Raw genomic sequence first — 13,292 nt, 5'->3', positions numbered from 1 at the left:
GTGTAAAAGTATCTTCCACACAGCCCTGTCTTTTCTGGATAGCTCCCAGCAAAGAACCATTCCCAGCCCTTGCTGTGAAGTAGGTGACTGGTACTGGAAGATGATGAAGCGTTGAACAATCCTCAGGAGTCATATTCTGTTCTGAAATTTGGTTACTGACAGGCAGGATCTGGGGCAAGTCCTCCACTTGGCATATACATGTCATTCTTACTTGAGCCAGTTGAAGTGGTGCTTTTAAAAGATGGAGAGGAATCAAAAGGCCTTGAGTAATATATGAGGTTATGTATTTTTCCTTTTTTTTCCCCTTAATTAGATATACTCAAGCGTAAGTTAATTTTGGAGAGAACATAATATATTCTGACAATACTCTCTACTTGTTTTATGAAGTCAAAAGCATTAAAAAAAGAAAAAAGTAAAGCTTTAAAAGATAACAAATGCCAAAGACACCACATGTATGCAGCTGTTCTAGTACAGGCATCTGTCAAGCAGACATCACCCAATAAACCCACATAAACAGTTTCATTCTCTTTTATAGTTGAGGAATGGGATTACATGAGGGCAGTTCAAATAAATCACGAGGGGAAATAAAATAGCATACTTGTAGCATTCATTGGGCCAGATGCTCAGCTACAGCCAACTTATGGAAAGCACAACTTGGGTTCTATTCAGAGGTAGCCTGGAGTTCAGTCTGGTAGGGCCAGCAGGAGAAAAGGGAAAGGAGAGTTAGGGATTGAACATGAACTCATCCTCTGTGAAGAGATTTCATTCTGAGGCTCTGACTTTGATCTGAATTGACACTGGTTTGGCTAAAGTCCCAAACTGCCTTTTCACAAGAATTTAACTCAGACCCATAGATCAATGCATCAGGCTTCTGTTTCTTGCAGCCCACACATGGCCATCAGGCCAGCACCTTTCTTCTGATTTTTCTGCTCTCTCTTGTTTTGGGAGAGGTGTCCTGAGCAATGGATTGTTACCAGCTAGCCTGGCACTGTGCCTTCCTTTCACCAGGCCACTCTTCTTTCATGTGCCCTGGTGTGACCAACAAGTGTGAACACTTGGAAGCTGTGTGACTTCAGAGGCCCCTGAGAACAGTTCAGAAACAGTGAATGCCCCTGGTTTGATGCTGCCCTGCATGTCAGTTCAGAGCAAAGTTCCTGCAAGATCTCTTCGCTGTATGCCAGGATGCAGCACTCATAAGTAACCTGCAAGTGCCCAGGTGTGGAAGCTGCTGGCTCCTAAGCAGCTTCTGTGTCTAAACTGCTCTCAGTTGATTATCCCTGACTTCTCACACAGCTGATTATCCCTGACCAGCTCATTTCGCTTTGGAATAATGCGTTTTCCTTTTTTTTTTTTTTCTTCTTCAATAGAAGAAAAAATCAGGCATTTTCAAAAAAGAAAAAATAGTGTAAGCTATTTCATGCCATCATTTTTGAAATACCACAAACATTATCTTCAAGACAACACATATAATATCACATTACAGGCAGAACTGACATAGAATTGCTCTCTGAGAATGTTTTTTGATAAGGCAATATGCAGCAAGTGGGCCATGACACAGGCAATTGCCCTTACATTTGGTGTGTTGCAGCACAAAATAATAGGGAGATTACAACAGCATTTTATTACCAGTGTGGTGCTTCAGTGAGCAAGAAATGCTGAGAAATGTTCTCCTGTTAGTGCCAGAGGTGGATTTAGCCCAGCTTCCTTGAACTGCTCAGGAAATGCTGAGAAACTCATCCATCTGTGTAATCTGTAAATTATTTGTAGTATTAATAGTACATTCTTTATAATAGGAAGTATTAACTACCAGGTATCTGTAAGTGCACGTCAAGGAACCAGGTGATGTTCAACAGGCTCTTTCAGGTTCTTTTTGGGTGCTACTCCTAAGAGAGTGGTCATGTTCCATCACCTTCAGACTGACTATGGACACATCACTGAGGCTGGGGGAGGGCTCAGAATTTGGCAGGGTAAAACCATGGTCTGGGTGAGTAGCAGTACTTCAGGAGTAACACAGCAACAAAGTTCAGGCCACGTTCCAAGCAGTTACCAGGTGTTTGCCATGATCTTTAAAATTCAGATCATAAAGTTCAGGTCATAGCTTTGTTCAGACCATTCTACTTGTGCTTGACTTGTTTTAAGAATAGATGAATCTTTCAGACAAGAATTACTAGATAAAAATGTGAGGAATTTTATAAGAAAGGTTGTCAGGTTAGGTCCTGTAAAATCCTGTGCTTAGTTACCATTAGTAGTGGTAAGACCATATTGTAGTTTGGGTCTTTTCATGTTTAATATTCTATATCAAGTTCTCTGTCCCTTTTTACTTTTCTTTAACAGTTGCTTTGCTTTCAGGACAGGTTTAATTTTGCAGCTCCAACACAAACACTGCTTTCCAGAACACAGCAGGCTCTTGGTTTACTTACCTGTTAAATGAGAATAATTGACCCATCAGGTATCATGAGGTTCAACCCAACAGTGTGTGTAGACTCTGTATTCATATTTTAGGAATGCTTTCCTTCTGTTTGAGCATTTTAAGTTCACCTAAATCAACAAGCTTCTAATTCACACTGTAAACACTGGCTTTGCAGCTTTATTTGCCGTGAGGTGTTTGAGAAAAGCTGGAGCCTTCCCTGGGAGATTAAACCATCAAAAGTTGGTTCAGCAGGTCTTGATTTTCTTTTTTTTTTCCTCTCTCCTTCTAGAAATGGCTTCCCAAAACAAACAGCTGCTCAGCTGATCCTGAAAGCCATCTCCAGCTATTTTGTGTCTACAATGTCCTCTTCAATCAAGACGGTGTACTTCGTGCTCTTCGACAGCGAGAGTATAGGGATATACGTGCAGGAAATGGCCAAACTAGATGCCAACTAAGCCTAGAAAGCTACAGTACCAGCCCCCTCTTCCACCCATCAGCATCCTCAAATCCTTAAATCATTGTGAGGCAGAGCATCCCTTATTTTAAATTTTGCTCATCTACAGAAATAAACGTGGGGGTTTTGTTGTTTTGTTTTTGAATTTTTTGTTTGTTTTGTTTTTCCTCTCTAAACTGTTTTATGTTGGCACTGATAGTTGGCATTACTGCTGTTAATGCACTGTTATACCAGGCATTGTCTGAAGTTAGTGTAATCTAGAAGATTTTATAGTTTTATTTTAATGAAGTATGGATTGAAGCAGGAAACTGTTAGGAGTATGTAGTCTTTTACTTGTGAAAGAAATAAGCCAACCCTATTTTGTAACTGTGTTGTGGTGCTTTATCAATACATCAAGTGGCGTTCCTTTCATTTTTTAAAAGAACAGATGCTATAAACCTAATTTGTGTTTGTTTATTGTCTTAATGATTCTGGAAGAAAAAAAAATACAGAAACCCTGTTGTCCTTAATTATATTTACAATTTTGAAACTGTGTGAATTGATTTAGTAAAATGTTTGAACTGTTGCTCTTGGTGTACTTGGATTGATTTTTCCTTTAAGCCTTTATTTTTTAAGTTCTGAAAAGTTAGCTCTGAGAGGGATGAGAGCAGATCAGAATCAGTGACCTGGAAGCTTGTTTGGATATGCTGGGCATCTTCCCTGTGCTGGCTGCATGTGAGTGTGCTCAGTGACACTCACAGCTGGGACTTTTCCAGAGTGTTCACCCTTCCCAGTTTTTGCTTCAGACCCTCTTGTTCAGAATGTGCCCTAATTGCCTATTCAGTTTGGGAGGTTGAAGCCTTTTAGATCAAGCAAGGCCTAAGATTTTTTGAACTCCTTCCAGTCATCTAATACTGGCCTGTTTGAAGCTACTTTGTATTTTTTCCAAATATTTATGAGCCCTGTTTGTAGTGGTGGCCCTGTCGTTTGCACAGCTGAAATCCATACCAACATAGACTTTATGGAAGCCACTTGGGTTTGTACTTTGAGAAAAAGAAGTTACACTGTTAAAAGCTACTGCATGTGGATGCTGCTCTGAGGGGGAGGCAGCTCTTCCTTTGAAGTTTTGAGCTGATTTCTAGGTAGGAGGCATACGTTTTCCATCTCTGTTGAAAACTTCATTTGCTGATGAAAGAGTATTTTACATCCAGTCTGGATTGGCCCAGAGCAACAAGCAGACCCAATCTGACTTTTCAGTAAGTTCAGGAATACCAAATATTGAAAATGTGTAGCTTGAACTCCTGCAAAAGTTTGGGGTCTTTTTTGTAGAAGTTGAAATACTTAGAGCCTTCAAGTGTGGCACCAATAACAGAAGGCAAAATTTAAAATATAAAATAAAATAAAAGTTATTCTAAATATATACCCAAAGTTAACAGGATCAAAGAGCGAATTATTTTTGTGCTTCAAATGCATAAAGTGTTTGACAGAATATGAGCTCAAACTTTAAAATTTTTAATGGCCAAAATGCCTTTTGTACATTTCTTAGACAGCAACTTCAGGGACAGTAAATGAAATAAGGTGCGGTACTTTGGGCATTTAATTGTGAAGCATCTGCTACTGCAGCGGGATCGATCCTTGGAGTTCAACTGAACTTGCACTTTCCCCAAGTTTCACTAGATGTCACTAAAAGAATTGAAAAATATCAAAAAACTCTCATGAGCAGCTAACTCAGAGTGAAATGGGCCTTGATTTTTTTCAGTACAGGAGGGGATTTTTTACACAGGAGGACACATATCACACTGAGCATTCAGATAACAGAATCCTGATCTGTTTGCAGTGTAGCATTTACTATACTGTATTAAATCTCACTATTTTAAACTCTGAAGGTTTTAATGTCAACTGAAGTGTTTATCCAATTTATTTTCTAGGTGGTTGAAAGTACAATCTCCAGTGGCATTTAACAGATCTCACACTGCACCAGGCTGGGAGGGCCAACTTTTGTCTTTCAACTAGAAAATCCTAAAGCAAACTGAATTGTAATTCAAATCACATGGACTTGCTTCTTCTGGCCTCACATCTCGGCTCCTTATTTAGCTGTGGGCTCCATAAGAAGCTTGGCTGACTTCATTGGGATCACCTGTGATGTGCCATTTTATTTGCTGGGATTATGGTGCTTTTGTAAGGAAAAAGCAAAACCAGAATCATTTGCAGTGTTGGAGCTGTCTCATGCGGGGCATTGCCATATTCTCTCTCCATACAAACACCACAGCATCTTCTTCTTCCTCCAACAGCCATCCGCGTTCACCCACATCTCCCACAGCCCAAGGAGTGCTGCTCCAAGGTCCCAAAATCCAGCAGGCTCTGTCAGGAGAGTCAGAGATCCCAGAACAAGCTTGACCTCAGGCAGCCCGAGAAGATTATGGCACCTATTCATGAACCTAAAAAGTAACATATCAGGTTACATTCATAACGAGGAAAACAAGAGGAGAAATTCCTGCTAACATGTGCACTGGGGCCAGGACATTACTTGGGGAATCACTGTGGCATTTTGCTTGTTGGAGCTAAACATGCAAGCTTCACTTGCCAAAAAAAAAAAAAATCCCAAAACCAAAAATCACACCTTGGGAAGGCCACACATGGAATAATGTCAGTGAGGTGCCTTTACAGCTTCTTCTCTTACTGGTAAGTTCATTCTGTCTTTTACCTGAACACAACAGTTAAAATAGACATTCTCTAAAACTTTTTTAATACTTTCAAGGTAAAAAAGTAAAAAAGTTTAAAGCATTTTGTGGCCAATAGCATTTTCAATTCAAGTCAGTAGAAGTCAAGTGGCTGAGCAAGGATGACCCTGACAGGAGGTACAGACACATGGCAGAGACTTTGCCTGTCCTGATGCCTGTTGCATCCTGGAGATCCCACTGCTCCCTATTTTCAGGCAATTAGGCAAAGAATAGGTGGGACTGCATTGCTTCCACTCAGAGATTACAGGTCTCACACTACATTTCATCAGCAGCATTCATATTTACAGCATAGCTGAGAACAAATTGTTCTAATTGTTTAATGAATGAGGGATTTTAAAAAATCATTTTATATTAATAACTCAAGCCCTCATAACCATAATGATGGAGAAGCAGTGTGCAACAGGGTAAACAAATGCACCAATGGGACAACATCAGGACACCAAAAATGCTTCCGTGTACAAGATTTTATCACAATTGGGAAATGCAATTCAAGGGTCCATTGGGAGCAGTATCAACATAATCATAAGGATAATATGGAAATACAAAAAGATAGGTGTTAATAGCGATAGGAGAGTGTGTAATCCTTCAGCCACCAAGTGTACTAAGGAAGTTACTGAAGTGACTGTAGTTTTGGAAAAATGTGAGGAAGACTGGAACTGGTGTCATTAGGTGTGAGCAAGCACTTTTAGAAATGCTTTTTTTCAGTAAGAAGGTGAATCAGGAACCTTCCTGTTTGTATAAACTCCAAAAACCAGAGTAGAATCAGAGTCCTAGGATGGTTTGGGTCAGAGGGACCTTAAAGATCATCTCTTTCCAACTCCCTGCCTTGGGGAGGGACACTTTGCACTAGACTAGGTTGCTGAGCCCAACCTGGCCTTAAACATCTCCAGAGAATTCAGAAAAAGCACTCCAAAAGGGAAAACAATAACACACAGACAAGACACCAGAACCATGCTCAGACTGAAACAACCAGAGAGGCAAAAGTTTACAGAAAAATAAGGCTCCAGGTTTCCAGCATTCATTAGCACCAAGTTTTTGTGAGCTCCCTTCCCCTTGATCCTAGCTAAAATTGGGGTTTCTAGCCTGAGAAACAGCATTGATAGGAGCTGCAGGTGCTGGTAGTCGAAGATGAGGTCTGTAGCCTGTGCTAACCAGTCACATACTCTGCTCTGTGCTGCTTTTACAGAGGACGGTAATACCTCAAGTTGTAACTGCAACTCAGAAGGAGCAGCATAATTGATAGGCCTGAAGAGTGCAGGTAAGTAGGAGGATTGTATTTATATCCCTGGCATGAAACCCAAAGGGAACCAGGCTATTGCACACTGGCTAAAGCGCTTGAAAATTGCCACCGATCCCTTTTTGTGTCAAGTTCTTCAGAGATTTAGTTTGCTCCTCCATAGAATCCCACTTAATGCCTCCACAATTCATGTTTAACCATTATCACTAGCAACCTGCTCATAAATGCTTCTTCCTTGTTAGATTCCACAACCAGGAATCAAGGGGAGATGATACTGCTGTTTCCTAATACAAAGGAAGGAGCGACGATGTTTCACAGCGCAGCCCATAAAATCCCAACTCTTCCCCACTTTTTCACCAGCCTGGTTAACGGAAGAAATTTGATATTTTTGTACCTTGAAATGACTAACCTTCTTAGGCTTAGGAGAATAAATTAAAGTTGAGTCAAAGTATGCCTCAGCTGCAGCAATGGGCAGATTGATTTGCTTTCCATCTGGGAGATTAAATTCCACTGCCAAAAAAATGGCACCAGCATAATTAGCTGTCAGTCAAGTTGCAAAGAGACAGACTATGTGGGATAATTGAAAGCCCTGCAGCTTCTCATTACATACTACAGTAGCCCTATTTGCAAATTTCCACCTTGAGGAGGTTCTCCCAACATGGTCAGGATTGTACTCATTCCTCCTGGCACATTCTTGTGAAGTGAAACAGGAGTGTTGTGCAGGGATGGATTAATTTTAAGTAACTCGCTTAACCTAAGTTGGTTATAATATATTTGTCAACAGCCCCTGACAGCTCCACTAGACTTTAATTGCAAACAAATCCAAACAGCTAGAAGGAAATGGTCTATCTTCCACTCTGGGTATGCCCAGGAGACACCTTTACAGACATAAAAATCACCTCCCTCCCTTTGTTTTTCTTTTATTGTCGTGCACTGTCCCTCCCGCAGGAATCCTCCTGTTCAGCAAACTGTAATTCATAATGAACCCATCAGTATGCAATATTGCAAACATGTACCTTTCATAAAATAATGAACTATTTTTTCCGCCTGTTTCCTGAGGCTCGAGCATGCTTCAGCAATTGCTGAGTGTACAGGAAAGTTTAGAATCATCGAGGAGAATCACAGAATGGTTTGTGTTGGAAAGGACCTGGTTCCAACCCCCTGCCACGTGCAGGGACATCTTTCACTAGACCAGGTTGATCAGAGCCCCATCCAGCCTGGCCTTGAGAAACAAGTAGCTCTGATGATCAGTCCAAACCTTACTGAAGGGTGTCTAGTAATCTTGGTGATGAGGCAGGAGGCAAAAGGGTTCTAAGAGTAAAATATGTTACAGCTGTCATCCAAAATAGGATCTTAAATGTCATCCTATAGGGAATATGTGATCCAGATTTTCCCTCTGACTATAATGGGAGTCAGCACTGCCTGCACTCTCCTTTTAGGGTGAGATGTAATTTCTGTCCTTCTTCCCCAATAAACTAAGGAGAATTGGGTCCCTCATACTCACCAAGTTCTCAGTTTTAAACAAGGCACAGCTCCCACCAGCTCCTGACGAGTACCCCGGCCATCCTTCCCTCCCCAGGGGAGGAGGCAGCCGTGCCCCGCCTCACAGCTGGGCGTTACCTGATCACATCCACAATAATGTGATTTATAGCAATGTTCCGAGGTGGGAGGGATGGGGGAGGTTTCGGGGGCTTCATCTGCTTCTGACGGCTTCGAAGTTCTCCAACCCAGAGAAGTCTCTGGTTCCCACAGAAGAGGGAGCCAGTGTCACACCTCCCACGTGGCTGTGAGCGCTCCGAGCTAATAAAGCCCGGACTAATACACTAATAACTCTTCTTAAACCAGAGCTTTCATTATAAATGTAATTTATGTTCACCTTTAAGAGCACCACAAACCTGAGCCCTCTCACACGCACAGATTTGCCTCTTGCCTTCCTGCAGCACTTCCTCAACACTGGGACACACTGGTGTGGACTGGGAGCCAAACTGGGAACAGAGCGGGTGGTTCATAAAAGGAGTAAAGCCAAAGTAATGAGTCTGCTGCTGTGGTGTGGGAAAAGATTGGGTTGGCACGACAGAGCAAGACAGAAACTGCAGAAAACGGTGTGAAACTATTCCTGATTATTCAGGCTCCATCAGAAATATAAACACACCAATCTACTCCTGTGTCTAGAGGGGGCAAGCCAGGATTTAGCACACAGACAGGTCTCAGGCTGGCTTATCCTCATGTATGCTAGGAATGGGAAAATTGCCCCTCTTGTCTGTGCACAATGCCCCTTTATGATTTATTAGACGGTCCTCTCTCTTTGCCTCAATTACTCACTTCAAAAGAGGATGGAAATGGGACATTCCTAGCCCTAATACTAAATGCATGTAGTCAATAAAAAAGAAAAAACACTGAAAAATGTTTAAAGGGAGGGTGCTTAAGTTATTGCAGCCCTTGGGAGCATTAATGTATGTGCCAACAAGTTACTGTATGTGGCTTTAACATGCTTATTTATTCTGCTGTGCAATAAAACTCTCTCTTAAATAGTGCCAAAACCTGTTTGCCATGGCAACCCCTCATCACACATGTGTTCCAGTAGTACTTACAAGCACCTTCTTAAAGGGAAATACACAGCAGGATAAAATGTCTTGTGACCTTCAGGGCATTTTACAAAGTCTTAAGCACCCAAGTAAATATTACTTTGGACTGAAATATTTATTCCAGGTATTTTTTTTTTCTTTTTGAGCAACACTAAGCAGTGAAGCAAAGCTTGTTCCTTGCTCGCTTCTCTCCAAGTGGAGCTCTAATGACTTGGACAAAGCACAGAGCCTGGTTTTTACCTGGCAGGGCTCAGGTGTTGCCAGTTGGCTGGGGAAGCATGGTAGGGATCAGCTGATCTTCTATAGTTTCAAGTGCACTGCAGCTGTTCCTGGTGTAATTAGTCATCCTTTGTACTGTCACAAGAAAATGGATGTTTTCCCTCCTCCCATCCACACAAATGTTTGCTCAGTGTAGCCACTGGCCTGGAATCCAAGCATGCACATGTCCATAATAAAGCCACTAACACTGGGGTTACACTTCCAGTCCTGCAAGCACCCAGGAAGGGCTCAATCCTGGTTTCTTTTAGCACTGTTTAATTTACTGCTGTGCCTTAACACAGCTGGCAAGACCAGCTCATTTCCCACATCAGTGGGTGATACATCCATGGACTACTGCAGGAAACTGCAAGGAGCAGGTCTGGGTTTTCCTGCTGAGCCTTCCTCCCACGGTGGGACGCTGCCCTGTGCACTGTCCAGCCAGCAGCTCTCAGCTGGAGGCAGCACTGAACAGAGGAGGATCCTCAGCCCTTCCAGACACAAATTCCCAGTGACTCAACAAGCAAAACCTGATTGATAGTGGCCTTTTTTTATCATCATTGGCTGTTTGTCCTGTTCTGCACAAGCAGGACTAGTAGAAGGAGCAAGCCAGGCAGGTTGTGCCCAGAGGGTGGGGCTGCCCCCAAGGAGGCTTAATTGCCAGGAGTGACCCTCTCTGCCCCTCCCTCCTCCCTCCCTTCTCAACTGCTTCTCTTTGCGGGGTTCCCACTCCTTTCCTTCCCTTTTCATTTCAAAGGACATTATTTAATATTTCCCAAACCCATCACAGGGCTGTAGAGGATGATGAAGCACCTTTATTCCCCAGCTGTGGAGAGGGCAGGGCTGGCTCATTGAGCGTCAGAAATGGCTGGTGGGGCCTCCTGAGAAGCCACTCCCCAACAGCTGCAAGGACCCTGCATCACAGCACCTCCTGAAAAGCCCCCCCAGCCCCCCATTCCCACTGCCCTCCATCCTGAAGGTGGTACTGCCCAGAGGTGAGTTCATGCTTGGGGCACCCCTGAGGGCATGTTCACTTCACTGAATTCTGTTAATAAGATTGTTAGGGGGAGAAATAAGAGATATTTTACTCCTCTGGCATCATATAGAGCCACAGAATATTGTAAGTTTGAAAAAAAAGTAAGCTGATCAAGTCCAACCATTAACCTAATACTGCCAAGCCCACCACTAAATATCATGAATTTTTGCACAATAAAGTTCAGTTTAATCTTTACAGAAAGAAATCCATGAATATTATCAACCTCTCCTGGGCCATGCACTTTCCTCAGAGCTGACAAACCTTGCTCACCCAAATTCCCTGTCCCAGTCCCTGCTGCAGACTGTGGAGGGAAAGGGCTGGTCCCAGTAAGGCACAGGAACATTACCAGATATGGCTGTACAGACATTCCTTCTTGTAGCCAGTTCCAGGGAAATGCTCCCTCCAGCACCCAGGAAAGAAATCCTAGAAAGCACCAGAAAACAGTTGTTTTAAAAATAAATAGATGCATATAAAGCAAGAAAAGAAAACAGTGTATTCTTAATGCTCCATTATTAACGGTGCTCAGGAAGGGATTTTCTGCTTTACTGGAGCATGTAACAGGCTTAAATAAGAATCCCTACCAGAATATAATTTTGTAATTATGCAGATAATTTTTTTTCTTGTAATGACAACATGAACACTCATAAGCTACATTACTTACACATTTCTGTAAATAGCAGGGGTGTCTCTCAGGTTGCACTTCCATGAAGACCACAAGCGTGTCACCCTGACAAACCACAAATCATTTAAGACTCCAGGCATTTAATAGTGTTGTCCTGTTGGTTTTAGTGAGGCTTTCAGCTACTGGCTCCTGGCAGGATTCCTGAAGCAGTTGTGCCAGGCAGAAAGCTGATTTCCCAGTCCTATGTTATTAATTAACTATTTCAGCACCAACTCAGGTGCATCCTTTAATGCTCAGTGAAGCCTATAGAGAGCCAACTGTCCCGAGGGCTGTTCTGAAATGCCTCAGGTTTACACTTTGTCTCCCAAAACAACAATACCACACCTAGGAAGAAATAAACCATAGAATGGTTGGGTTGGAAAGGACCTTCAAGATATCCCATTCCACAGCCTGCCATGGGCAGGGACCCCTTCCACCAGACCAGGCTGCTCCAGGCCCTGCCCAACGTGGCCTTGGACACTCCCAGGGATGGGCCAGCCACAGCTTCTCTGGGGACCTTGTGCCAGGGCCTCACCAATCTCATTGCTAAAGAAATACCCTCTTTTTTTTCTTCTTTATTTTCTCAGTGACTAACACAGAATATAAACACAGCACTTGCACGCCTGCAGCTGTGACAGGACATAACTCAAAAAATTCCAAATGTACAGAAATAAAGTCTAACAGCTCTGTACAGTAAGTGATTCCTTCTGGTAAACTGTGACCCACTTCTATGCTATCACAGCAAATATGTGTTTTACTGCTCTGGCAGTGGGATCGATCCCTTCCACAGTAAGTGTTTAAACAGATACATGCTTTGCTGGAGAACTGTTTTTGGATCAACTCCATGAAATTTCAAATTTGTGCTGATATGTCTAATTATGAACACTTCTGTCATGTCTTACAGCTTCCTAAATCCCAACTGGAAAATATTTTATACTGGTGTCATCAGTTTAGACAAACATATAAAGTTCCATTTATTGAGCTACAATTTTGCAGTGCATTTGCAAAATTCAGAAAATATGTTAATGTGTGATTCCTCCAAAAGGCAGGCACAGAAAACACACACTGATCTACTTGTGCATGTGTTTATAATTATTTTTGTACATTACTGTGTCCAAATAGCTGTTAGAAAAAATTCCAGGCTAGTGTGGATATGTTTAGTTTTACCCCAGTGTCCATAAATGCATAAGAAATCTCTGCTGCCTAGAGACTTCTGAAAGTCTCATTCTAGCTGGACTCAAATATCAGGAATGATACCTATTACTGCATCCCCCTTGCCTGTCCCATCATAACTTGGAGGCATCGCAATATTTTGTGTCATTACATAGTGCTGGAGGCATGAAAATTCTCCAGGCTGATTAGCATCCTGGAATTTCTCACACAAGCACCTAATCCATTGGAAAGGACTGTTGGGTCTCAGCTGATCACTCATTTGTCTCACTGAAACACTATGAGTCCGTTTTAAGAGCTTTTTTATAGACTCGTATAAAGGAGAAAGTGAACTTTTTAACATGTTTGCACTTCACTAAGTCAATACACATAAAAAGAAGTACAACTGGGGTTCCTACATGGATATACAGCCCAGAAGTGCTAAGCTGGTAAAGAGATACAGCTACTAGCTAGGCAAGAGATTAACTTTATTTATTTCCTTTTCTTCAATTTGCTAACTTCTTCCTAGAGATGCAAGGGACATCCAGGAATGTGACAGCAGGATGAGTCAGATCCCAGACTCCCCAGACAGATGTTTTACCCAGTACATTTATATGTGAACTTTTTTCCCCCTTTAAATCATTTTCTTGGAGTAGTCTGTGTTACCTTGTGAGTTGTTTTGCTGTTGCTTTTCTGTCCTTTGAATGCCAAATCCAAAAGCAGAGCAGGATTCCCAGACACTGTCATTCCTGTCTCTACAGAACCTTACATACAGCTCAACACAC

The 13,292-nt window shown here is 42.2% G+C and overlaps 1 protein-coding gene across 4 annotated transcripts in view; it reads left to right on the top strand.

The window, feature by feature from the left end:
• LOC128795701 (core histone macro-H2A.1) overlaps positions 1-3,429 on the top strand; it is a 42,829-nt gene extending 39,400 nt beyond the window's left edge. For all 4 annotated transcript variants that reach the window (XM_053956694.1, XM_053956692.1, XM_053956693.1 and 1 more), the window contains exon 9: positions 2,700-3,429. In XM_053956694.1, the coding sequence (XP_053812669.1) occupies positions 2,700-2,865 (166 nt within the window). In that variant the 3' untranslated portion in view covers positions 2,866-3,429. The remainder of the gene's footprint in view (positions 1-2,699) is intronic.
• The last annotated feature ends 9,863 nt before the right edge of the window (positions 3,430-13,292 follow it).

Source organism: Vidua chalybeata, chromosome 15 (assembly GCF_026979565.1).
Source record: "Vidua chalybeata isolate OUT-0048 chromosome 15, bVidCha1 merged haplotype, whole genome shotgun sequence".
NCBI classification, from domain to species: domain Eukaryota; kingdom Metazoa; phylum Chordata; class Aves; order Passeriformes; family Viduidae; genus Vidua; species Vidua chalybeata.
This window is presented reverse-complemented; position numbering and strand designations above follow the sequence as displayed.